This window comes from Myotis lucifugus, unplaced genomic scaffold (genome assembly GCF_000147115.1).
Source record: "Myotis lucifugus unplaced genomic scaffold, Myoluc2.0 scaffold_1, whole genome shotgun sequence".
Taxonomy (NCBI): Eukaryota; Metazoa; Chordata; class Mammalia; order Chiroptera; family Vespertilionidae; genus Myotis; species Myotis lucifugus.
The window spans coordinates 19,814,047-19,840,986 of record NW_005871049.1 but is presented as its reverse complement, the minus strand read 5'-3'; the positions used below and the strand labels follow the sequence as shown (position 1 = coordinate 19,840,986).

The following is a 26,940-nucleotide window of genomic DNA, read 5'->3' as shown; positions in this document are numbered from 1 at the left end:
GCTACCTCCAACTGCAAATAGGTACTTATTTAAAAAAAAATAAAGTCGATGCTTTGTATCCACAATTATGGTCATTATCTTGCTGAGAAACAAATTAATTTGTGAGACCAGCTGTGAGGGGTCTCACCACATGCCATGATCCGTTGGTGCACAATAAACCTGAGAAGCTAAAAATACAAAAAGAGCAGGTCTTACCAATTGCTCAGGCCATGCTCTTAGAGAAAACTAAAATAGTTTCTAACCCAACAGAAGTGAACCAAGACACGGTTACACACGTAGGTTCCGTATTTTGAGCTGACACTGCTCAACCAATAGCATCTCGATTTAGGATTGCCCTGGTCCCTCCCAAAGATATCCTGTAAATATCTTTCCAAAGAAGGTGCCAAGTACAACTTGCTGAAAAGGACTAATAAAGTATTTATCACCAGCACAAGAGAGGGAAGAGGACTGGGCGAAAAGCATGGCAATGAGGGCAGTGGGACTTACAGGACAAAAGTAGGTGTTCTCCACGATGTGATGGGCCACCATGCTGTTCTCGGCAGAGAGAGACATGATGAAAAGCAAAGCGTCCCGTGCCTGCTGACCCACAGTCCCCTCTCGGTGAATGAAGGGAATTAGAAGGGAGAAGATGAGGAAATTGGCCGCCCCTTGGTCCTCACTCGTGTGGAAGAAGAGTTCCAGGATGGACGGATCTTTGGCAAGGATGGAACAGAGCTGGTTGAGCAGGACAACCAGCTTCCCCTCCACAGCGGGGGTGGCTGTTCCCGAACAAGAGCTCAGCAGCATCATCAGGGGCTTCAGGATGGGCTTGTGGTGCAGCAGAGGCTGGTGCGACTGGGTGACCAGCATCTCGTACATCTTTAGCTGCTCGACTTTGGTGTCATCAGTAAACTCCCGCCTCAAGCTCCAAAGGAAGAGTTTCTCCATTATGTTCTCAGAGACCACAAATTCCAGAATCGGCCCCATGGCAGCGTCCTTGGCTTGTTCTTCAATCAGCAAGAAGAGCATGTGTTCTACATAATTCTGCACTGCACTGGCCTCGTCTGGAGGGATGGACCCGTATTTTGCCTGGGTGTTCTTCAAGGGGTCGTGCTTCTCTAAGATCTTCACAACCTGTAACCAAACCAAACATTTGTCAACCAACTGATGTCCACCATAATGACAAAAACAGGGCACCGATTGTGCCAAATCTTCACGGAAGATATGGGAGCCATGGCCCACAAGAAATAGGTGAGCACTGTGTTGGTCTCTCTCTCTCTCTCTCGTGAGAATAAGATGAAGAGGTTAAACTATAGAAGGAAGATGTTTGCAGATATTCATTTATAATAGTTATCATTTTGGGCAACCTAACTGTTAAAGAAGGCAGTATGGTTATGCAAATTAAGCCACATGCATATCTGGGCCTCTTGTTATGAAGATGATTGAGCAAAATGAAAACTTGTAAATGATATTTTAGATGAAAAAATCAGTTACTTTATATCGTTAGGTCCATCATTATCAACCATGTCAAAAACATGAAAAAAATACCAAAAAGAAATATGAAAAATATAAACCATTTTTGTGTTCAAAGTGATGACAAGTTCTTAAATTTTTTCTAACTTGTCAAAAATATTGCTTTTTAATCTTAAAATACATTAAATAAGCAAGACTACCTGTGTTCTCCTATAAATAGCATTGATTTGAGGATTTCAACAGAGGAACACAGATCCTCATAGGCCCTTCAGAGAACATTATCCTCCCCTCCTCTACTTGGACAAGCACCCTTTTCAGCCAAGCAAGCAACATTAGGAAGGATGAGAGGAAACTGGTTAACAAAAGACATATACCTAGCAGAATCAGATCTAACATATGGCATATGTCTGCATTTCTTGAAGCCAGAAAAAGTTCTGAGATAACCAATTATAAAATAAATCCCTAACGTACAGCATTTCTGTTTGGAGTAATGAAAAAGTATTGGAAATAGTGGTGATGGTTGCATAACATTGTGAATGTAGTTGATGCCATTGGATTATATGCTTAAAAATGGTTAAGATGGACCTGACAGGTGTTCCTCAGTGGACAGAGCACCAGCCTGTGCACCGAAGGGTCGTGGGTTCAATTCCCAGTCAAGGGCACATACCTGGGTTGCAAGTTCAATCCTCAGCCCTGGTTGGGGTGCGTGCAGGAGACAACCAATTGGTGTGTTTCTCTCACCTCAATATTTCTCTCGCTCTCTCTCTCTTCCTCCTTTTTCCCACTCTCTCTAAAAATCATTGGAAAAAATATCCTCGGGTGAGGATTAACAACAACAAAAATGGTTAATTAAGATGGCAAACTTCATATATATCTTTGACCACCAAAAAGAAAAAGTCAATTGACAGTAAAAAAATGAGTAAATCCCTAATCGGGTCATGGTGCTTCTCTCCCTTGCTACCGCTAGCCTGTGGATGCTCCCTGCCTCTTTCTGCCCATCAATACTGACTTCTACTTTGGGACCTGGAAACTAAAACAATGTTTTTTTATCTCAACTCCCATGTAACTTTATGACTTTTATGGTAATATTCATTCATTTCCTTAAAATGTATCCACATGATCATTCTCAAACAACCAAACACTGATGGCTTCATTTTCATTCCGTTTTGCCTGTCTGAACTGCATGCAGCACCCTCCTGGCCCAGTTCCGTAACATGCGGTTACATGCTCTGTATTTAGGTTACGGAATGTTTGCAAGTCACTGGAGAAGCTGGCAATGGTACGATGCTGTGTCAGCATGCATGAGAGCAATGACAGAAGTTTAGTTCTCAGGGGAAGTTCTAAGTTTTCCCTTGTCAGAAACAGGGCAAAGGAACCTTTACAGACCAGGCAAGTTATACCCTTACAGAATGAACAGAATTCTACAGAGTCTGTCACCTCTATCCACTTCTATTATAAAATTAACGATTCTGTTACAAAGGAAGAAATCACCCCAGCACTCCTGAGCTGACATTTTCAATAAGAAAGACCTTTGGTTAGCAGCTCCCCAGGAGGTACGTGGCTCAATGACTGGTGACCCAGCGTGCACACTGGACATGCCCTCCTTCGCTCTATGCTGTCTCTAGAGTGCCCCCACCCTTCCTAACATCCAAGAAGCTGCCCAGAATTCCTCAAAGGCCTGATAACCTCACTGGCAGAAATGCTGGGACCCGTCCCCCTTTCCCTTTGCTCTGGCCTCGGTGACAGAGATCACAGTACCACACTTGTCCAAAAGGGGGCTCCACGTCAACACAGCATAGTCTCCAGCTCCAAAGCCCTAACTTTAAGGCTCCACGTTCTGAAGAACAAATTAGCTGCCCTGCCTTATCACTTCTATAATTTCAAAGTCCACATATCAAGTTTATGTATGAGAGCTATCTATACAGCCAGGCTTTGGGGTAGAAATGTAATTATACTTCTCATGTGTGCTCAGACTGCCTTAACTATCTAAAATTGGGACATTCTACATCGATAGTGGCATAGCAAATTAGCTCAATCCCTTTGGAAAACAATCTGCCAATATGTACAAAAACTACTAAAATTGTTCCTCCCCTTTGACTTGTTAATCTCACTTTGGGAGAAATGCCTAAAGAAAACAACCCAAAAATAATTGGTTAATAAATGTTCACACTGGTGATATTTTTAATAATGAAAAATAAAAATATTATTTACCCAAACGGTCAAAAAGAAGAGAATTATAATCAAAATGTTACCTCACCATACAATAAAGCTATTAAAACACTAATCATATAATTACCTGCAAGTGTATGTATAAAATAATTTAAGTTAAAAACTAAATATTTGACAAGGAGATGTATGATTAGAAGTGAGTCTGATAAGATATAAATGAGATAGTCAAGTTCATAAGTTCTTTCTTATAAATTGGTCTAATTTCATAATATAAGTAAAAATAAAAGTAGACAAAGTAATTTTGTACTAATGTATTTTTTGAAAGGAACAAAACACTGAGTTAAAAACAATAATTGGAAATCTCTTGCAGAACCGGTTTGGCTCAGTGGATAGAGTGTCGGCCTGCGGACTGAAGGGTCCCAGGTTCGATTCCGGTCAAGGGCATGTACCTGAGTTGCGGGCACATCCCCAGTAGGGGGCGTGCAGGAGGCAGCTGATCGATCTCTCTCATCGATGTTTCTAACTCTCTGTCCCTCTCCCTTCTTCTCTATAAAAAAATCAATAAAATATTTTTTTTTAAAAATTGGAAATCTCCTCATCCTCAGAAATTCCTGAGCAATATATATTTATGCATATGTATCTATACTTATATGCATGAATATAGATATTACATATCTAAATGTACACAATACACACAAAAACTATATACATAATCATAAGTTACATTTTTCTCATGAATATTGTTTATTCCAATGTATTTCTTTGCAAACAATTTTTTTTCTATGAAAAATCTAAAAAAGAGAACTGAGATTTTTATATAAAATGCAAACTATTTAGCAGCTTTTAAGACAGAGCATCTTTATAGTGTAGCTCCCACTGCCTTCTGGGTTAATGGGCAGAGAAACATGAGAACAGAGCTATAAACACCTATGGAGATATAAGGTTTGTTGATCACCTGGAATGGAGCAGAACCATCAAGAGCCCTTTATTCATTCCCAGCCCAGGGGTGGTTTACTGCCTGGAAGATGGGTGTGTTACAGCCGAGGCCAGTGAGTCATGGAGTACACAATGCCCAGCAAAGTGCTGATTCTGCCTGTGCTGCCACAAGTCCTTAACCTCTCTCCTTAGGTGCCAGGACCCTCCCAGGCCTCCTCCCTTCTCCTTCCAGGCAGACACACCCATGACCTGCTTTTATAAGTGGGCTCTGGGGGCCCACACTCTGGGCCTGGTTCCTGTCCAAACAGGGAATGCCTTACAAGCTCTTGGCTAGAGCACAACTTGCACTGAAATGCCAAAGAACTTCAGTTCTCATGTTCCAAGGTTGCTGCCCAGGTGTCATAGCTCTTTCAATTTCTGCAGACTGGTTCCTGATGTGATCCGGATGTTTCCTTATATTTTCCTTTGTACCCACCAAACTCCAATTTTCCTGTGTCCCCGATTTTTGCTTGCTGCCTATGTTCACCTATGTATCAACTCTGACCTTCCAGGTCTAGGATCCATGATCCCACACTGCCCCCAGCAGCGTCCCCAGGCCTTGCCCATTCTATGATTATATTCTCTCTCTTATACTCTCAACCTTGCCCCAGATTTCCCAGCCCCAGTTTCTTCTCAACTATGGATACTCTCAGTCTTAGGGATTCAATTGGGGGGCTGGAGGGATCCAAGTAGAGAACAGAGCAGAAGCAAGCAAAATACACATGGCAAATATTTCTTTTACTAAACAAGTTCACTTCATTAGGCTGCAAATATCATTTAAGAAACGAATCAACCCCTGATAAAGTCCATGGTCATTAAGTGGGTAAACCAGCTGAGATCAGAAATTATACTGTAAATGTTTTGCTGAACACAGCCAGACATGTGTTGATTTACAAGCTTTAATAAATACAAGCTGGTATGTATGTGTGCGAATTATGAGCCCAGATCATATATAGATCCACATGTAAGTTATCACAACTCTAAAAAGAAACAAATGAAAAAAAATCAACAGTATTAACACTGATACACAAATTATCATCTAGCGGTTCTCAACCTGTGGGTCGCGACCATCTGAAAACACATATAGCATATCAGATATTTACATTATGATTCATAACAGTAGAAAAATTACAGTTACGAAGTAGCAACAAAAATAATTTTATGTTTGGGGGTCACCACAACATGAGGAACTGTATAAAAGGGTCGCGGCATTAGGAAGGTTGAGAACCACTGAATCTTATATATTAGGATTATCGGGGCTAAATAAGATGAACAAATAGCATATTTCTTTCATAAAGGAATATTAGCTACTCCTATCCTTAGCTGTAATGATGCGCCCCATCAGTCATTGAAAATGGGCCCGGATTTCAAATATTCACAAATTCTAAACAGAAAATTCAAATGCTTTCAGAATCAAAAGATCTACATAAATCACATAATCACACCTCAAGATAACAAATGATTATTCTTCACAATAAACACAAATGTTTCCCTCTCAGGAGATTATCTTTGACTCCATCTTAACATTGTTCTATAATAATATATATGTGTGTATACACACACACACACACACGCACACACACACACACACATATGCATGAATCAATAGATGATTATTTATGCTACTTTAGTTGGAGCCTAGTTATTTTAAGAAAGTCACATGAGTACAACCCATACTTCCAAATCCTCTGGAATGCTTAAAAGTGCTTAAAAGTGGCAGCATGGAAAAAAACCAAGTTACTAAGCAACATTTTCCATCACACAGAAGAAAGGCAGGATTTAGCGATCTTAAGCAAATTCCACTTAATGTACCAAATAAATACAACAAAAGTTAGCTTCCATCCAGTCCTTGTTCATGACTTAACACCTGGTCTTTCAGTCTAGGGTATTCCTTGCACACCTATTCCTGTGGGAGACCTTTACTAAGTCATTTCTTTTTGTATTAAGATAACATAAAATAATAACATGTATTCTTGCACAAGTTGGTTAACTCAGCTCCGGTCCTGAACTCCAGAGACTTGTTTAAATCTGGTGTAAACCAGGTTCACACAGGAGCTACATGTACATGCCATACCTCCTTGGGACCAAAGACAGTCCAGTAATTACTGCAATGCAGAAACATGGTAGGGACATCAGTCAATAAAACATCATAAACTAATGCTAAGTTAGCTATGTCTTTTTTTAAAATTTAGGTATTAGGGAAAGGACTTAAGAGTAGTGATCTATGTAATACTCCAGAGAACACTGTAATTTCAACCACAGCAAAAAAACAGACATCGCCAAGCACACCATGGGAGAGTCGCTGACATTTCAACATGTGTAACCACTTGAGAGGCTAACAGAAGCACAAAGGGATGCCTTGACTCTCTAAAGCAGCCAGCGGTGGCCAACCGGTGGTCCGCAGACCACTGGTGGTCCGTGAGGTCTGAAAGGTTGGCGACCGTTGCTCTAAAGAAGCATAGCTTTTGTTCTGCTGTACTTTCTACTTCAAAATTTAGAGCTACTTGAAAAGCTGAGAAGAAATATACAAATTTTTTAAATGTTGACCAATATCTCAGGTGAGAGGAAGTACTGGTCAGATGTTTGTTAACAATTCTTTTAAATGTTACTAAGACATGAAGATTAATCAGAGTTCTCTAATACTGCCCAACTTTTCATCTCTCGAAGACTTTACTTAATTTCTCTCCATCATGATTCTATGACAAGGCACATACCAAAGGAATGAAGATGAGCAGAGCAAGAGAATGAGTGTCAGGGAACAGGTGGAAATGCACATCTCAAATCCACGGACAAGTGCTCTACACGTTCTCAGTAGAGCCAAGCTACTTGGAGCTCTACACAGACACTATACTTAAAACATATTACCTATTTTTCATTACAGCATTGTGGGAAGACATTTGACTTAATTAACTAATCTAGATAACACAGTGTTTCCTATCCCCACCATCTCCTTAGAAGAAAAAGGCTGCTAAACAGACTAGCTTTTCTTCATCAGTCAGCATTACTCTATTTTAGCTCTGAAATTTTCTTATCTTAAAAAAATTGTATAACAGCTTATTTTTGCAGACTAAGAGTGGTAAGGAAATGCTTTGGGCTATTGACTCACTAGAATCACAAAGAAATGTGCATTCATAACTGATTTTTTTAATAACCTACCACCCCTGTTCTCCTGGCTCTAAGAGCAGACACCTTTAAGTATATAACTAATCTTGATTCAGTGCTTAAAAGGAGATAGAGAATGAGTACATTATGGGCCATGAAGCTTCACAAACTACAACTGTGCCATTAAGAATAACTAGTGTGTGTGTGGGGGGGGGGATTCATATGGCAGTATAGTTCAATAGTTTATCTGATGGACCAGTGCTTACCTTCTTGCTCTCTCTTCCATTCAAAAGCAAAGAAGCAAAAGCAAGAGATAAAAGCAACAGTCTACTAGACTATAAACTAGTCTTATAGACTACTATAAAAATTAAACACACACACACACACACACACACACCTAACACAATACAACACACTCTGCCAGATCACTGATCATTAAATACAAGTCCAAAGATCTTACTGGTAGCAAATTATAAAGTGTTTGAATAGTAGTGTATGTTCAAAGTTGTTTTCTAAGTCACCTCTCTCTTCTAAAAGTTGTATTTTCTGGTTTCCTGTGTTTCAGTTCAGCAAGTTGAAATCCACAATATGCGAACATATTCTTGGCACTGAAGACGTAGGTGAACAAATGGTCTCTGATCACGAGGTTGGGAAGAAGACTCTGTGCATGTCATGTTAGTGAAAGGGGGTTGGTCTAACCGTGAGAGAACACTGGAGGTGCTGCTGGAGCAGAGTGAGAGCACACAAAGGGCGGGAAGGTTTCCTGGAGGAACTGATGTCCCACATGAGGCCTGCAGGAGAGGCATGTAACCAGGGGAGGGATATTCCAGGCAGAAAGAAGAGGAAGTGCCTAAGGCAGAGAGGCATAACATAGCACAATGCCACAGCCCAGGAGGGCAGTGACTAAGAACTCCAAGTCATTTTGTATTTCTGGAAACTCAATAAGAGATGAGGAATGAACGCGGCCAGGACATAATGAACCCTATGTGCCATCCCGGCCTGTAGCTGGGAGGCCACTGAAGTTAGATCATTCCAACTAAAGGAATGATCCAGACAGATCTGGGTTTTAGATTCCCTGCTCTGGCAACTTACGATGCAAGATGGCATCTCAGGTGAGAGGAAGTACTGGCCAGAGACTACTCCCTACAGCCTGGATTCTCCAGGGTCGCTGTTAGGAATACAACTATTCCTGAATGGCCACTATGGAACAAACCTGGGATGTCGTGAGATCCCTAGACCCAGGGAACAGTTTGGAAATGCTGGGCCACTCAAGGACTCTCCCCTGGAAACCCCCCCTGAATCACAGGCTGCCTTGGATGGTGGTTGGTTACATAACTAGCTGTCCCTGACACACTGCAAGTTGTAGGTGGGCAAGCAGACCCTCCCCCTACCCCCCAAAGTGTGCTTTTAAACTCAAGGTCTGGAAAAGAAGCTATTAGTAAGCAGTAGAATAGAACTCATCCAATGTTAAGTATGCTGAATCTGCACACTAACAAACAGAAACACCCTGGATAAAAAGGTGCTGCACTTGCCAGCTAATGGAACACTTTACTAAATAAAACCTTATCACTCAGCTCTGTCTCTGCCACATTTCTTACCGGCCTTCCGGGTTGCCTTGGGGAAACCCAGGGGCTACAGCCCCAGGAGTCAGAGGAGTTTATGTCAGATTTTAGCTCATTTCCCAATCCTCTGCAATTGCTCTTCATCCACCCCCAGCCTGAACAACTCACATATGCAACTCCAAAACAATAAATAAATAGCATTTGTTCCTATCAACTGGAGGTCTCATTCCTTACCTCACACTTAGTCCCACACCTCTTCCTTGCCCCGACTTCCTCACTCCTTTCTACCATCAGAAAAAGTCAAAGCTGAGCATTTGTTTCCAATATCCCTTCTCTACAGTGTCCTTGACCTTTCGGACATCAAGACCTTCTTTTCCCTCAGTCATGCTAGCAAAATCTCACTGCCTGCATTTCCCAGGCCTTTCCCATCCATAGTAGTCCTTTCCCTTGACTTAATCTCTGTAATCATTATTATTCATTTTATAACAATGTATGTCACATTGGCATCCAAATTAACTTCTACATTTTTTAAAGCCCAGACCAAGGCTCATCCATTCCTGTGTCCCCCATGGTGCCTGCAGTAGTACACTGAAGTGTGGACTCAGCAAATCCCCAGCCAGCAATAGTCACGTTGACATCCATGTGAATTTCTGCAACCAGCATTTTTATTGATAAAGGTAACAGGAAAGCCCTCCAGAGCCTTTGAAAGTACACAGAAGCTGAGGATGTTTTCCAGATTGGTTACAAAGGAAAAGTCAAGACTAAAGAGGTAAGAAACTTGACCAAAGTTAACAACGAGACCAAGAGTGTCCCCACTTTACAAAAGGAGTGTTTACTAACTAAACACCATTCTCTCTGACAAAGTTATCCTTACTTACCCTCAGCTTGGTGTTTTTCTGTACTAAACGGAGGGGGCTATGCTTCAGATAACCGGAAATATCTGCCAATGCTGAAGTCATTCATATTGGACATGACATGAATAATACGATTCTGGAACCAGGATTTCCTCCTTCACCAATGGAAAAGCATTTTCACACCTTCCTGAATTAAGACATTCTCACAGCACTCCCACAGCTTTGGAGAAAACTTGCCCAGGACACTATCTGAAAGGGCAAATGATCCATCTACATAAAATCAAGAGGTTGATGATATATAATGTCTTTGAAGAGGGGTACAGAATGCTAAATGGATCACATCACAGATACCCCAGCAGGAGTGATTACAAGCAAAGGTATTATACACAAACAAATAAGCAAAATGGGGCCCAGGGCAAAGACTGCACATTAGAAGGATAAGGCTTCCTCTGCCAAATGAAATGACCGAGGTTGAAAATGTTCTCAATAGGGAGCATCTGACTGTGCAATCTTACAAGTTAAAAAACATATAAGGACAAATAATTAAATTAATAAACATATACATACTAATTTATGAATATATTATGTACATTATAAACACAAAATAGGAAATTTTAAAAGATAAAGATGGGAATATACCTTCTAAAATATTCTTCCCACACGCAATAGCCTATTGGGCACTTCCGTTTGGGTTCACCACCCCACTTTGAAGCTAGCACTTTAAGACTCTTACAAAAGTACAAAGCCAAAGGTATTATTCTATTACCTGGAAAACTCCTGAATTATTTTCTTCCCTTTGCTAAAGCAGCTGTGCCCTTAACATCCAGAGAAAACCCATTAAGATTCAAATGGTGAAAAGTCAGAGAATGAGAAATGCATAAGAAATTTTGGAAGCTTTGGACTGGATAGCGACAAGAAGCTACAAAGTGCAAATGACCCAGAAGCAGAATTAATTTTGTTTTTGATCTAAACTGTATCCCCCATAATTGCTGTGATTTACAGGCTCAGTGCTTTAACCCATGTGCTGTTTCCGGACACAGGAAGGAACTGGGTAGTCATTAAAAAACTGTCACATAAATAGCCACTTACCAGCTCACCTGGGAGTGTAATGTTGGACAAGTAGTAAAGAATGCCAATTTTATTTATTTTACTACTTGTAAACTCCCTGAGAAAAGGGTGAGCTGGAACATTCAACCCTTAATTATCCATGAAAACAGATCAGAGAAGAGTCACAGAGAAGTCAAAATGAATAATAATAAAAAAACTTTTATAATTGGCTTTGTAATGAATTCAGATAACACCTGGCACTGTCTTCCCTTAAATTACACCAGACCACCAGCCCAAAAAGGGTAGAATACAGAGGTCAAGGGACCAAAATCTAAGTACTTACTTGAAAACCCACTAGTTATATAACCTCAAGCAAGTTACTTAACCTCTACAATTTTCCATTCCCTCAATGAGGAAGCTAATGCTAACTGCCTTATGGGTTTGTGGAAAAGATTACATGATATAAGGCATTTGAAGTAATCAGCACAACACTTGGTAAACATCTAATAAATGTGTGCTTTGTCATGTCAGAGTCTAAGGTCTGGGTGGAAATCAGCAGGGAGGAGGGGAAGAGACAGGATGTAGACATGGTCAAGTATACTGAAAGTGAGGTCAGATTCACTTGAAGGCCAACTGCTGGGGAACATGCATGTGCCCTAATTGGTTGTGTGTTGAAAACCATGGTTTTTAACCTGATACCTAGTCTAGGAAAGCTAGAAGAGAAAGCTGCTTTCCCGCCTTTCTGAAGGGGCCTTCCTCCCTGTTTCTGGAAGGAAACCCTGTCACAGGTAGGAAACCCTGGGTCAGGGTGAAGGAGGCCTCTAGACCAGCAGAGAAGGTGGAACTCATACTTTACCTGCGCCCAGTGGTTTTTAAATACAATCATGCATGTTTCTGGGTCAACTCCCTGCAGGCTCACAGCCTGCTGGAGTTTGTGTTCAGTCGCAACCGATGACATCATAAACCTTCATAAAGCAATGCTTCTAAGTCATATTTAATTTTCATCAAAATTTCGCAAGCAGTCACTAACTTTCAAGTATCACATTAGAAATGTAACTTCTTCACATTTCATTGTCACCTTCCAAAACCTGTAATGACAACAAAAAATGCATCTCATTATGTTCGTATATTGAATAGGACACTGACTACTATATTTAAATCAAAGCCCAACACAGAACAAAACATCTATGAAATAGACATTTCTACTCAATCTAAAGGCTTCCCTTTTTTCTCTCACCTTGCTACTCAAAATATAATGAGTCTCCCAAAGCTACATGCATAAATTAAGCAATTATTAGGTTTATTCTCTCCACTACTGCCAACCAACCCCCTCGATTACAATGCTAAATCACTCAAATCTAGTTGCTATCATCAAGCAAGACACTATGATGCCAATGTCTGTGGAGTTTAAAAACACCCAGAAGCAGGGAAACCATTAGCTAATAGTGACAGAAATAAGTGGCTTAATGAAACTTGGGTAGTTATGAAACAGCACCCAAACTCCTGGGTCTAATATTATTGACTAGAGTTCCAGTGTGCGAAATTGCGTGAGACCCAGCCCCACCGCGCCAGCGGGACCCCAGACTTGCCCTGTGGGAGCCACGGGCCCCACCTCTGCTGCACCAGCCCTATCAGCCCGACCTCCTCCCACCCCCCACCCCCTGCCAGCCTGGCCCATGAGAGGTGCTCCATGCACCTCCTGGTGATGGTTCTGCCGTTACGGCATCACAACCACAGGCCTTTTAGGATATAGATTTTTTTTTTTAAGTAATGCAACTGAAAGCATTCTCGGTCATTTGTGGCCACAAACTAAGTGAAGTTTTCTAGATTTTCTGAAAAATAATAGAATTCCAAGTAACCTTGACAAATCAGAGAGAAATGATCCATCAAAAACAAGATAGGGCACACTTACAAATGAGAAGTGAATTGTGTGGATAAAATATGAAGAAAGTCTGACTGCAACCGACTCCCCGTAGGGAGGAAATAGATACTGAGGTCACACAGCGAACAGTGGGTCTGATCCAGTTGTGTGGCGCTTACTCTCTGACAAAGAACTAACACAGTGGTGTTATCTCACCAGTTTGAACAGCCCATAAAAGGACTGGGTACCATTCAAAATATTATTTTTTTTAGTGTACAGATTGGAGAGAGATCAGAGAAAGGTAATTACACTGTAATTATCAGAGAACTGGAAAACAAAACCCATGATATAATTTCCAGGCTCGTAGTGCCAAAACGAGTAGTGCAAAAACAGCTATTTTCAACTGATGGATATGAAAGGTAATACCAGGAGAACACTAATCAACTGTTCCTCCTACAAACAACGAACCGTAAGAAAGAAGGCTTCAGGTGATGATTCGGATTAGACCTTTGTGTTCTTTGTGAGGAGTGGAATTAAACACTGGAAAACAGTTAAGGTATATTCAAAACAAGTGCTTCTGCTGGGGGTGGGAGGCTAACCCTTCATCATTAAAGGATCTTTTAAAAAAAATATTAGGACATACGACAGAAAACTTACAAGAATTAATAATTCTGAAGAAAGAAACATATTTAAGGAGAATGAGAGAAGACTAAAGTGTACACAAAGAGGAAGGCCTGTTAGGAGCACTGCACACAGAATGTTCCCCAGGAAAAAAACAGCTGTGTGTGTCTTCTATGACTAAATTTTATCATTTAAATTGGTGAATTCCCTATTGTACAGTTGCTAAGAATACAAAATTGTTGTTTTCAATAAGACACTGTTCACTGCCAACCACAGCCCTTTGCCCCTGAGAGGCATGTTTTTTCTTGGTGTTTTAAAAACTAAGAGTGGCCACCCCAAGCATGCAGGGTATGCGCTCCCAGTCCCCACAGCCCCCATGATCCCCATGGTCCCCATCACTCCCTGTGACCCCACTGTCAGCCTCTCCCCCTCATTTTGACTACCAGGCTAGCTCGTACAAATAACATTTCAGCATGCAGCTTTGCTCCAAGTGAGGAGAGATAGAGCAAGTTCTGACTCAACTTCCTCATTGTCCTAAACGTAATATTGCTGTGAAAAACATCCAGGTCTGTTATTCAGATGATGTGATTATCATAATAAGGAAAATCGGGATATTTTGGTTTATCCCAGAGGCTGGATAAGTAGAAGACTCCTTGACGTTCCAGCTCCAGGATTCTCAGATTCTTCTTCAAAGCTTTGAGGGAAACATATACCGTGCCAACCACCTCCAACTCGAAATCAGTCACATGCTCTCTAAGATCCTTTCAGTTGGTTTTCAAAGGGACTTTACATGCAACCTTTCAGAGAGTGAGACTGCATTACAGACAAAATAACTATCTTAGCTGAGGTCACAAATTTACAAGTTAGTTTTGATGGCAATAGAATGTAAGTTTCTCAATTCCCAGTCCGGTGATCTTTCTAGAAAACCATCTTCTCCTTCCTGCTGGCTAGAATCCCGGCCCTATTGCCTTAAGGAACCCGGCTCTTCTCTGGGAAAAGGGCATCTCACTTGATTGGTACTTATCTGATCATACTTCTGAGGCAAATGCCTGAAGAATCTAAACGTGTCATGAGCCCAGAAACCACAACTTTGAGAAAACTTCGTGGAGAAAGGTGTGTCGGGCAAGTCAAGCAACCCATATTTTTTAAAAAATATATTTTATTGATTTTTTACAGAGAGGAAGAGAGAGGGATAGAGAGCTAGAAACATCGATTAGAGAGAAGCATCGATCAGCTGCCTCCTGCACACCCCCTACTGGGGATGTGCCTGCAACCAAGGTACATGCCCTTGACCGGAATCGAACCTGGGACTCTTCAGTCCCCAGGCCGACGCTCTATCCAAGTGAGCCAAACCGGCTAGGGCAAGCAATCCATATTTGATAGCAAAACACCATGCCAGAAGATCCTACAAATGAAAATACTAACCAGAGACCAAAGGGCTGAATATTTCTACTCTTTCTCTCTCCTTCCCATGTTAGACTATTACATCACAGGCATGTCCCCAGGGCAACCTAAGCCCGAAAGGAAGAGACAGCACCATATTTATGAGAGATGTACTGGTATAAGGATATATTTCCTCCAGCACCAAGATTTCCAAGATAATTCTGCCTTTGCCTGTTATCGGGCTTTATACTCTTTTCCTTTTTTGCATTTTTCAATTCCAAGCTGTTTAATTAATTCTCAGATCACAACTGAAAGTCCCAAGAGAAGGACAGAGAAGGACAAAACTAAGCAAAAAGCTGTGAGTTGGTAAAAGAGGCTGCAGTCGCTGGAATGTGTGCCGTGTGACAAGCCTGGCTTAACTGGACATTTCCCCCTTGCTCGCCCTGTTCCCTCTCCAGCCTAAGGCGTCTGAAGCTGGAATGCTGGCCGCTCTTGGCACACAGCCCGTTCTTCCCATAAATACACACATGCACATGAATTTGAATTTCATGCCAAAGAGAGAGCTCTATAAACCATCCAGACCCTAACGAGTAATTTCTTTTTCTTTCTTCAAATAAACCACCAACACACACACACACAAAAATACCTAAAGGGCTCTTTTTTCAACAAGGGTTACTTGTGGTTTTGTGGTGTGGTTGTTGAATTTTCTGGCATGTGGGTGGGGTGGGTAGAGGAGCTATCATGATATTATATATATGACAGCCTCATGTATCAGCACACATTCTATAGTGAAAAGACAGAACTGAATATATTATTTCCAAAGATATTACTGATAGTCAATATATTCATCTCAATATTATATGTAAAAATATTTTCCATCAATAAGGAAAGAAAACTCTATTAAATTTTTGTTGGAGACAGAGATAACTGACATAAAATTATATGATTTTTATTGGCCCTTTTTGGAAAGTATATGATATGTTTTATTTGACTATGAAAAAAAGTGTAAGCATATGCTTCCACATCACAGAATTATAAAAGACTCCATATGGTCATAAAAGCTTAGATTCTAGTCATCTAGATCACACCTCCTTCCAATGTAAAAATTCCTTCAACCTCATTTCCAAATAAACAGATATCTAATTTCAGACTCTTTCAAAATCTACAATACTTAGGAGAGCTATAAATGTGTCAGAATTACATTTTTTCTTGAAATACAATCCCTGAATGACTATATGTTAATATATCTCTCTTTCACTACAGACTGAACTTACAATGTAAACATTTTGGCATATAATACTATATTATCTCATATCTTCCTTCAATTATTTTATCTGTTTCAATATAATATCCTTTAAAACAAATTTTTAAAAATTCCTTAAGGGAAAGAAATAGATAGCTACCTTATTGGGAGAAGAACCAAGAGAACATTTTTATTAAGGAAAAAGTGATCATATTTGCAGGTCTAATGGGAAGGAACTAATGAACAGGGAGAATTTGAAGATTTTTTAAAGAGAGAAAGGATTTGATGGAGCAAGAGGAGAAGAACGGTGAAGAACACAGGTAGGGTGAGGCCTAGAGACAAAAGAGAAGCAAAGAGTCATTTCTTGTTACCAATTCAGAATTAATAGCCTGACCTTGGTGGGAAGACATTGCAGGTTCCCTTCCCACCTTTCCTTCTTCTACCCACCTGACATTTCTCTGACTGGTTTATAGAAATGGATGGAGAGTTTGGGCGGATTTAACGTAGGGAACAAAGGGTAAAGGGTAAGAGTTTTTAGCTCGGTTGTCCAAGCATGGAAGTCAAAAACCTTAAAGTCTCCACTTGGAGTCTTGAGCTCTGAACCAGGAGAACAAGCCCCAAGACTCTGGTTCCAGTTCTAATCAGCTGTGACACCCTAAATAAAAAATAGGGCTCTTGGATTGCAACCTCTCTTAGGTGAGTAGCTAGGTCTCTCCCAGCTCAGAAGTCATTATTTTGTGTATTTTATTACAACTGTGATACTAACTGGGAAGAGGTAATCTTAAAGAAGGACAATAAATGGGATTCCATCTGTATGCTTTTTTCAATTGAAGCATATTTCACTTAAGGAACCCAAAGCACAGGAATCAACCATCTCAAATATATAAACAAACAAACCACATTTGTGGTTGGTTGGTTGGTTGGTTTCTTGAGCAACCGCCAGTATAAAACCTCATTGTTTTAGAATGCACTTTGGAATGCCCTGAACTGGCTGCTACTAAACACATAAAAAGTCTATTACTGTAAAAGTGCTTATCACATGAAATTGTATCTAAGAGTGAAGACTCTTCCAATATTGGGAACACCTGAAAGAGGGGAATCTTGTGCCCTCACTTATAACTAAGAGCAGCGAGGGGAATTCATTTCAGGTCAAACTACCTCACACAACCTCGACTTAGAGCCTAATAAAATCCTATTAAGACTAAATCCTCCCTCTGCTCTAATCCTCTGGCCCCGTTTCCTTTTCTCTCTGTCATATCACATAGCATGCTGGGCTGTGGAAAATAAAGGCAAGATCTAATAGCACTGACTCCCCTGGACCCTCAACCTGTCATAGAGCATTTTATTTAATCCTCCCCTGAGGATATCCTATATAATAAAAGGCTAATATGCAAATTGACCGAATAGCGTAATGACCAGTCGCTACAACACACATTGACCACCAGGGGGCAGATGCTCAATGCAGGAGCTGTCCCCCCTGGTGATCATTGTGCTCCCACAGGGGGAGCGCTGCTCAGCCAGAAGCCGGGCTCATGTCTGGCTAGCGCAGCAGTGGTGATGGGAGCCTCGCCCGCCTCCACAGCAGCACTAAGGATGTCTGACTGATGGCTTAGGCCCACTCCCTACAGGGACATCCCCTGAGGGCTCCCAGACTGCAAGAAGGTGCAGTCTTGGCTGAGGGACTCCCCACCCACAAGTGCACAAATTCCGTGCACCGGGCCTCTAGTGTTTATTGAATTGAGAGAGAGAGAGAGAAAGAGAGAAACATCAATCGGCTGCCTCCTGCATATGCCCCAACCAGGGATGGAACCTTCAACCTAGGTATGTGCCCTGACCAGGAATCGAACCCACAACCTTTTGGTGTACAGGATGATGCTCCAACCAAACACTTAGACAAGGCATCATAGAGTTTGACTCTGGCTCTTTCAGGTTCACTGTCCATCATTTCAGTAAAGCAGTACCTTGTTTTGTGCCAAGTTGTAGGTCACCAGTTCATTCACAGAAAAATTCTCATGAATTTCAAGTGCACGAAGAAAATTCTCTCAATACATATATTCAAAGCAGTCTCAGGCTTTGATAAAGGCATACTTCAAATGAGTAACAAGACTGAGGAAAACTGTTAATGCCCTGAAATAAATAATGCCACCATGTTTCACATCTTCATTTCACTACAACAGGCTGCCAACTAGGTCATACCCAAGTGCCAGGCAACTGACTGATAAACAGAATAAGTAGAAAAGGAAAATTCAAATTAACATTCAAATTCATACCTGAAATTTGTTTGGGGACTTAATTTTTAATGCTATTTAAGAAATTAAACCCCTGTTGGCAAAGATTTGGAATGTAAAAATTATAGCTTTTGAAAATTACAGCAAGTGTTGAGACATCAGCTCATGAGTGACTAAACAGAAAAGTTTCTTATTCACACGGAGAGATTTGTTGAAACATGAAAGCTGGATCATTCTTAAAGGAAGTCTCCCCAACAACCCAATCAATCAATATAATTTTACTAGTATGCCCAACATGTCTTGGTCATTTTCTCTGGAAAGGGAGGGGCCTTTGGGAAGTTATGCTGTTCAGTCTAACGCCTGTCTTTACACCTGTACCCATGAGGATTAGTTTCCTAACGGCAGTCCTTCAAATGTCTTCATATGAAATTTTTCAGACATGTAATCTGCAGAGAAATCAAGAGGATGTGAGGATTACCTTTTGAAAAAACCACACAAGAAACCGCCTTTTTGGAAATGTCCTTCATCTAGGCATGGCATAAGACTTACTAAGTGCAATGAGTTAAGTAACAATAAAATTCTCCATATATCCCATGAGTCTCATCAATTGCTGGGCATATTTTTCTAAAGAGAGGTAGCTACAGTTTTTAGTCAACTCTAAAAAGGGCTCATAAACTGCTCCTCCCTTCAAGAAAGTTTAAAAGCCACTTTAAAGATGTGTTCACGGTAAAACCACAAGAGCAGAGGCAAATGGCCAGCTCCAATTCTGAAGGTGTCACTGCAGAGACAGTGGTGGGACTTCTGGGACTTCGGTGATAAGAGAAAGTATGTCTCAGCAGCTTGCGGGCTGCTCCAGCCTGGGAGTAATCATGCTCTTGAATAATAATCAGTTCAGGCCTCGGAGCCTTACAAATTTCACGGCTGGCTAAGCACTTCCACTCCCACCCAGAGCACTGCAAGGCGACTTGTCAGAGGTAAAAAATGATCAGCATTTATTATAACTTAGTAACAGGCTCAAAAGTCAGCAAACTCCTGGTCTCCTCCAACATGATCCCATGCCGATTAGGACATGGCACCTTCCTTGACCAGTCCATGAAACAAGCCACGAAGAGCCAGATGACTACTGGGTACCATAAACATGACAGAAAGGGCGTGAACCACTGGTGCTTGAGCTAACTGATAAAGGCAGCCTGCCTTCGGGTAGGGCATTGATGTGGTAACCTATGACTATGAAGTTCTGATTTCACATTTAATTTTTATAAACATAAAAATAATATAAGGCTTCCTGACATATAAATATGATAATCCCTCTCACAAATGGTACTATGATTTAAACAACTACGTTTTCTCATCCATGAATAGTAAAAGATTCTAGAAGTATGTGATAAAAACCTACTGGTTTCAAGTTTTTACTACTCACATATATATTATTATCAGGATCAGTTTATCATCAAGAGAAGACACCATATGGAGAAAAATAAAAAGCAAGACCTTCTAAAAGCACTGAAAATTTTCAGGGGGGAAGAAAGTTTTAACTTGAAATCTCTCCCTCTTGAGCAACACTGCATGGGCCTCAATACGCGATCAAGGTCCAGACTCACCCATATCCAGAGATGACTGAGCGAAGTAGCCATGGGTGCATCTCAGGGACCTCAGGTGAGTGCACAAACTGGTGCTCTACCCACAAAATTAAATGTGATCATCAAAACCACTTCTGTGCATTTACCCTACAAATACACGTTCCCCTTACAAAATGGCATATGGAATAATAGTACTAGTAAGAGTTGACACTTACTGTGTACTTCTCTGTGCCAGGTACTATTCTAAATACATTACACTGTTAACTCTTTAAATCTGTAAACTATTATTACCCTTAGGCACAGATAAGGAAACTGAGGCACAGAAGGGTAGAGGAATTGGTCTAATCAAGGTCACACAGATATCCTGAGGTCTGACTCAGAGGCAGTCTCTTAACCACTAGCACCTCTCCAAGTAGAATGATGTCTTTTATCATTAGGACCATATCTGTAATGCTTATTTTAATATTATTGTGCAATAATACTTACTGGGTTAAATTTATGCAGTTTACCTTCAGCTTATGAGGTTAGCTCTAGGAATTAGGAAAGTCAATGTTCTGCCAAAATATTTTTCAGTCTATTCAGGTCCTCTGCCCATTTTTAAATCCGACTGTTTGTTTGTTTTGATGTTGAGTTGTATGAGTTCTTTATATATCTTGTATATTAACCCCTTATTGAATGTATCATTTGCAAATATCTTCTCCCATTCAGTTGGTTGCCTTTTCATTTTATTGATGGTTTCCTTTGCTGTACAAAAGCTTTTTAGTTTGATTTAATTCCATTTGCTTATTTTTGCTTTTGTTGCCCTTGCCTGGGGAGACAAAGGCAAGAAGTTATTTCTAAGACCAATGTTAAAGAGTTTACTGCCTATGTTTTCTTCTAGGAGTTTTATGGTTTCTGGTCTTACATTTAAGTGTTTAATCTGTTTTTTAAAAGATTTTTTAATTGATTTTTAGAAAGAGGAAAAGGGAGAGGGAGAGAAACATTGATATGAGAGCAGAACACTGATCAGCTGCCACCTGCACACCCGCTACTGGGGATCAAGCCCACAGCCTGGGCATGTGCCCTGACCAGGAATCAAACCAGCAACCTTGTGGTGCATGGCATGATGCTCAAGCAAGCCACACCACCCAGGGCTACTGGTAAGTGTTTAATTCATTTCAAGTTTATTTTTGTATATGGTGTAAGAAAGTACAATCTGGTTTCATTTTTTTGTATGTGTCTGTCAGTTTTCCCAACACCATTTACTGAAGAGACTATCTTTTCCCATTTATATTCCTGCCTCTTTTGTTGTAGATTAATTGACCATATAGCCGTGGGTTTATTTCTGGGCTCTCTATTCTGTTCCATTGGTCTGTGTGTTTGTTTTGTGCCAGTACCACATTGTTTTTATTACAATACCTTTGTCTAGCTCAGTGGTTCTCCAAATGTAGTTGAGGAACCCAGAGTTCCCCAGGACCCTTTCTGGAAAGGGGACCTCGAGGATCTCAATAATTTTTAAGGACATCTCCAAAAAAACAAAATCAAAGTAAACATAGCTTGCTGTGAAGATTTCTTATATCCAAAAAAGCGGCCGGCATTGCAATTAACTGTAGTTATACTTGAGTAGTTAGTTTCACCACTACTCACTACAACTTTTTTTTATTATTTGGCTTTTTTTAATAGGATTTTTTTCTATTTGTACAAAGCCTATTCTTTCAAACTAACATTCACCCTGAAAAATCAAAGTTCATTATGTGTTTCTTGAGCTTTGTTTCAAAATATTGCTTTCATTCAAAGATGTGGAGAAAAAGAAACTCTAGTACACTGCTGGTGGGAATGCAGACTGGTGCAGCCACTGTGGAAAACAGTGTTTAGTTTTTCCTCAAAAAAACTAAAAATGGAACTGCCATTTGCCCCAGTGACCCCACTTCTAGAAATATATCCTAAGAAACCTGAAATGCCAATCAGAAAGAATATATGCACCCCCTATGTTCATAGCAGCACAATTTACAATAGCTAAGATCTGGAAACAGCCCAAGTGCCCATCAGCAGATGAGTGGATTAAAAAACTGTGGTATATTGACACAATTGAATACTATGCAGTGGTAATGAAGGAACTCTTACCATGTGCAATAGCATGGATGGAACTGGAGAGTATTATGCTAAGTAAAATAAGCCAGTCAGAGAACGACAAGTATCACATGATCTCACTCATATGTGGAATCTAATGAACATAATAAACTGATGAACAGAATAGATCCAGAGACATAGAACCATGAACAGACTGATGAATTTCAGAGGGAAGGTGGGGGTAGGGGCGAGAGATTAACTGGGGAACTTATGTGCATATATGCATGGCCCATGGACACAAACAATAGTGTGGCAAAGGCTTGGGAGGGGCGGATGCAGGGAGGAGGAGGTCAATGGGGGGAAAAACAACAACAAAAAATCAGACACCTGTCATACTTTCAACAATAAAGATAAATTTTAAAAATATATATTGCTTTCATTAACAGCAGCTCTCACTGCTCTGAAGCCTGAATTTTGCCACAGGTAAGATTCTGTGGAATTCTGAAACAGAACTTGGTGAGACTGGTTACCCTGGATGGAGCAGCGCTTTACTTCAATGGGAGGTGCATTCACTCTCTCTCTCCCAGCCCCCTTCTGCACGGAGATGCACACCCATGCATGCACACATGCAAGTCTAGCTCTGCACCAGATGTAAATACTAATCATTAGTTGTTGCCTTTTCAGAGACTCTACAATAGAAAAGCCATATGTGATTTGCAATTAACAAAGGGTAGCGAAGGCTCTAATTTCTGCCTGTGGGTCCAGAATTTAGGCTGACTGTAATGCCTTTCCAAGAAATAAAACTAAAAGCTGACATGACTTATATTAAGCAGTTCCTCTGTCACAGCAAGGATGGCTTATTGACTGGATGGCTGCCAGCCCCTAAGCAGACCTGCAGAGAGGCTGTCCTCATGGGGAGGAAGGCATTCATTTATCCATAAGCCTCCAGAAGCAACTGGGTAATCACGACTCTCCCATATTCTGCTTCAATTCATCTCCACTTGCCTCTGGAGTGACTGGCACAGACTTGAATGGTTTCGGGCCATCTAGATTTCTTTAATTAAAAATTTTCTCTGCTAAATTAACACATGTGTCTCAATGTCTTTTGTACAGAGGGTAAAGAAAGAGAAAGCAAAAGCCAAAAAAGAAACATCAAAGACAGTGTTTTAAATTAAGTTTTGCTTCAAATACTTTTGCATTTGACACTATTTCTCCCCAGAGTTGGTGCTTCAGGTAGAAAACAATGAACAAGAAGAGGAGACAAGGGTTTCTATGTTTCCCTCAGAAGTAGCCTGCACTTTAGAGCTAATTAACTTCTAAAATCAAAGGAGTTATAAAGAGGGTATGGAAGCAAAAGCAGAATTTGGCTAGTTCCTTTTTTGGCAAGAATAATTTTGTGTGTTGACATATATATGCATAATACTTCTATGCCCTGTGGGATTGCCAAAAAATTGACGATCTGACTCAATACTACTGGAATGAATACGCAATTTATGTGGAGATTAGGTTCCAATGTCAGTGCTTAAGGCCTGAACACCCCTTAGCAAGGCACTTGTTGGAAATCAACATATTTTTCCTCATTAAATTGGAGAAGTAGTTGAGTATCTAAAGAAGTAGTTGAGCATTTGGGGGTCAGGTGTACAAAAAAATACTGTGTATCTTCCAAGGCAAGAATTGCTTTCATCGTGGTGAGATGCTCACACTGTGAGAGGCAGGTAGAAACTGGGACCAAGCAAGGAAAGAGCAGGAATACATCTCCAATTCCCCAAGAGTAAACCCAAATGTATCTGAACCCCTGAAAATTACTGTTCTCTCTTTCTCTTTCTGATTTCTTTTCTGTGGAGTGTCAAGGACAGAAATAGTGGATGAAGCTGCTACACAACCCTGGAGCTTTCTTCAGAATAACTATCCTAAGGGAGCTTCACAAACAGTAACTAAATACACAGCAAATCTGCACTACGTCCTCAGTAAATCATATTTCCTGCTTTCATAGAAAAGGAATCTAATATAGGTAAGCCATCCAGGAGACAACTCAAGTAAAATTAAAGACAGATTTTCCATTAGGTAAACATGCCTCTGTTTCTAAAATACTTTAAATTTACACCCACAAATATAGCATACAAACACTGTTAATTAGAAATTCAGTAATAAACATCATACCCTGGAGAAAGATTTCTCAAAAGTGAGAAAAAGAATGATGATAGAATGAGAACCAAATAAATATAAATATTTGGGTTTCAGGTAGACCTGATCACGGTGTTATTAGTTTTCATTTATTAAACTGGTAGGGAAAATAGTAGTGATAACTCCGGCTCTGCCACACAAATTGCTCATTTCAAGGTTCTTTCTGTAAGAAATCTACAGAGAATTTTTAGCTTTAAATCTAAGTATATTAGTTCTGAGGGCGTCCAAAGGTATATTTATTATAATTAAAGTACATTTAAAATGTAAGTATTTACTGTAACATCAGAGAATCTTTGACTTGCTTACATATTGTTTATTGCAAGAATAAAATTATTCCCTCCAAAAAGTTGCCACAGCCTTTTTTTTACAGTGTTCTAAGAATTTAATTCTTAAAGTAAGAAAAAGGTAAAGTACTGCTATAATGCTGCAATTAAACATTTTACATGATTCTATCACAATAACATCTCCTTTAGTCTAACATAATCAGTATTCTATATTTGTTGCCTGCACAAAACTATAATTACTCATTGATTTGATCAAAATTACTAGTTGACTAGAGCAATTCAGTCTGCCAGCCAGCCTTCAGGGTAATTAGTCAAATCAACAGTATATCAAAATGACTAATATGTTTCTGAATCATGGATTAGACTATCTACAACATCATGGCAATGCTTGGATTATGTTCCAAAACCTCAGTTCACCTTAACTCTGTAGACTATTTTCCTCATAATTGAATTTACTCAGTACACAGTTGAGAGTTTTCCCTCCCCTTCAAGGGAAAAAGGAAAGTGACAATAAAAGCCAAAGCAGGAAATTTAATGAAATCAGATACTCTTGTTTAAAAAAGTAAGAGGAGGAGGAGAGCTGTTTCATTACTGTGTGAGGGGAGTAGAGTCAAGAAGAAAGAAACAAAATGGATTGTTCCCAATCAAACCACTGCACGGTGCTTCCAATTCCATTAAAGGCCACAGTTCTGTTGATTTGATGCCAAATGCCTCTAAAATGTTTTTACCCAAGAAAAGTGTGTTTTTTGAAAGAACAAGGAAAGCAACACATTTAAAGGCGGGAGAAAATTTTCTTTCATTTACTTGGGTCAGTGAAACATCCATCATGCAGAGACACAAACACCTTACAGAGTGAAAGATCAGAGGAGCTACTCTAGCAGGAGATCAAAGAGCTAGTGCCTCTGGGGAATCAAACAAGCACTGAGCAGATCCCCCTGAGATTTCTCTCCTAAACTAGCTTATGCCAGTGCTGGGAGAACCACAAAGCAGAGCAGGCTAGCCCCAAAAATGTGACTAAAATACATAATTCTAGTTTGGCTCTCTCTCTGGAGGGAGAAACTTTTTCAAAGCAATTAAACAGAATAATTATAAAATAAAAAAAATTGAAAGCAAGAAGGTTCAAATTATCTACACACTATGACCAAGCATTGAAATTAGCATATGCTCAGCTAACAGTACGCCCAGCCCAGTATAAGCGATGATCTATTCAGCAAATGGTTACATGGTGTCAAAGGGACTTGGATGCATTACACAGATGCCCTCAGATCTAATTCCACCTACTTGGCCTAAAAAAAAAGCACTTTGTCCATCCCTGTTACATGTACAGTTCAAAGAACAAGTTGTCATTACAATAGGTGGAGGGGGGTAGAATTCAGAGCAGAAATGTAACGTGTCCGTATAATTTAGCAAGAAATTTCAGCATCCCAAAGCCTTTAGTTGCCAGAATCAGAAAATTATGCTGAACACCTATTAAGTGCTTGCCTTAAATCTGCCCTATTAATATGGCTCTTCTCTAAACCTCTTAGTTTAATTGCATCTCCCTGGGGCGAAGTCGTTTTTGCTTTGTGTTGTGGTTATTTCAGAACAAGACTCTGCTCTCCTTGAGGGTAGGGGTTACACCTTCCGCTATTCATGGGTGATTCAAGAAGCATCCATCCACTGCCTAAGATGTGTAGTGTGGAGCATGTGAATAAAACCCAGGCGCAGGCAGTTCCCTGGGGGGAGATGTTCACTTGGGTAAGCTATCAGTGAGAAGGGCTGGTATCTATTGGGCACTTTCTCTCTCCCAGGCACCACATTAAACTGTCTATTTAACCATTCAGTGGGGTAGGGATTATCATATCCATTTTGCAGATGAAGAAACTAAAGCTTAGAAAAAAGTGAATGTTCGCATGGCTAACAAGAAGGACTAGGAGGACTAGGAGAACTGGGTCAGGACCAGGAGAACTGGGAAGACTGGATGGGTGACAGGGGGAGTTAATTTGCAGCCATGGTCAGGAGAGGGAATAAGGAATGGCACCTTCATTGATACCACATTTGCATAGGACTGTATCTGCAGTGGCACATGGAAGCAATTCACCTCAGCAAATGAGAAGTGTGTTGATAAAAATATGATGCGATTCCCTGCATTCTAGTCCTTCATGAAATATGTCCACCATTTGTTTATTTGTTTTACCATAAGGGCAGGGTCGTGGAACTTGACCCTATCATGAGTTCAACTTTTAGGGAAATTAAAGGTTTGGGAAAAGGCAAAATAATGGGTGAAGAGCTGTAAGGAGCACTAGTCAACTAGTCATTTCTACCACCACAATGTGTCACTCAAACTGTCCAGACAACTTGTGTTTC

The 26,940-nt window shown here is 40.3% G+C and overlaps 1 protein-coding gene across 12 annotated transcripts in view; it reads right to left on the bottom strand.

Annotated features, from left to right (window-relative positions):
• FAM160A1 (family with sequence similarity 160 member A1) overlaps nt 1-26,940 on the bottom strand; it is a 195,330-nt gene that overhangs the window by 68,110 nt on the left and 100,280 nt on the right. For 9 of the 12 annotated variants that reach the window (XM_014455848.2, XM_014455851.2, XM_006081777.3 and 6 more), the window contains 2 exons: nt 12,018-12,249; nt 487-1,113 (listed from right to left, as the gene is read on the bottom strand). In XM_014455848.2, the coding sequence (XP_014311334.1) occupies nt 487-1,113; nt 12,018-12,122 (732 nt within the window). In that variant the 5' untranslated portion in view covers nt 12,123-12,249. Of the gene's footprint in view, nt 1-486; nt 1,114-12,017; nt 12,250-20,563; nt 20,683-26,940 lie in introns of those variants that run through there. The other 3 variants (XM_014455883.2, XM_023755066.1, XM_014455886.2) reach the window with 3 other exon arrangements.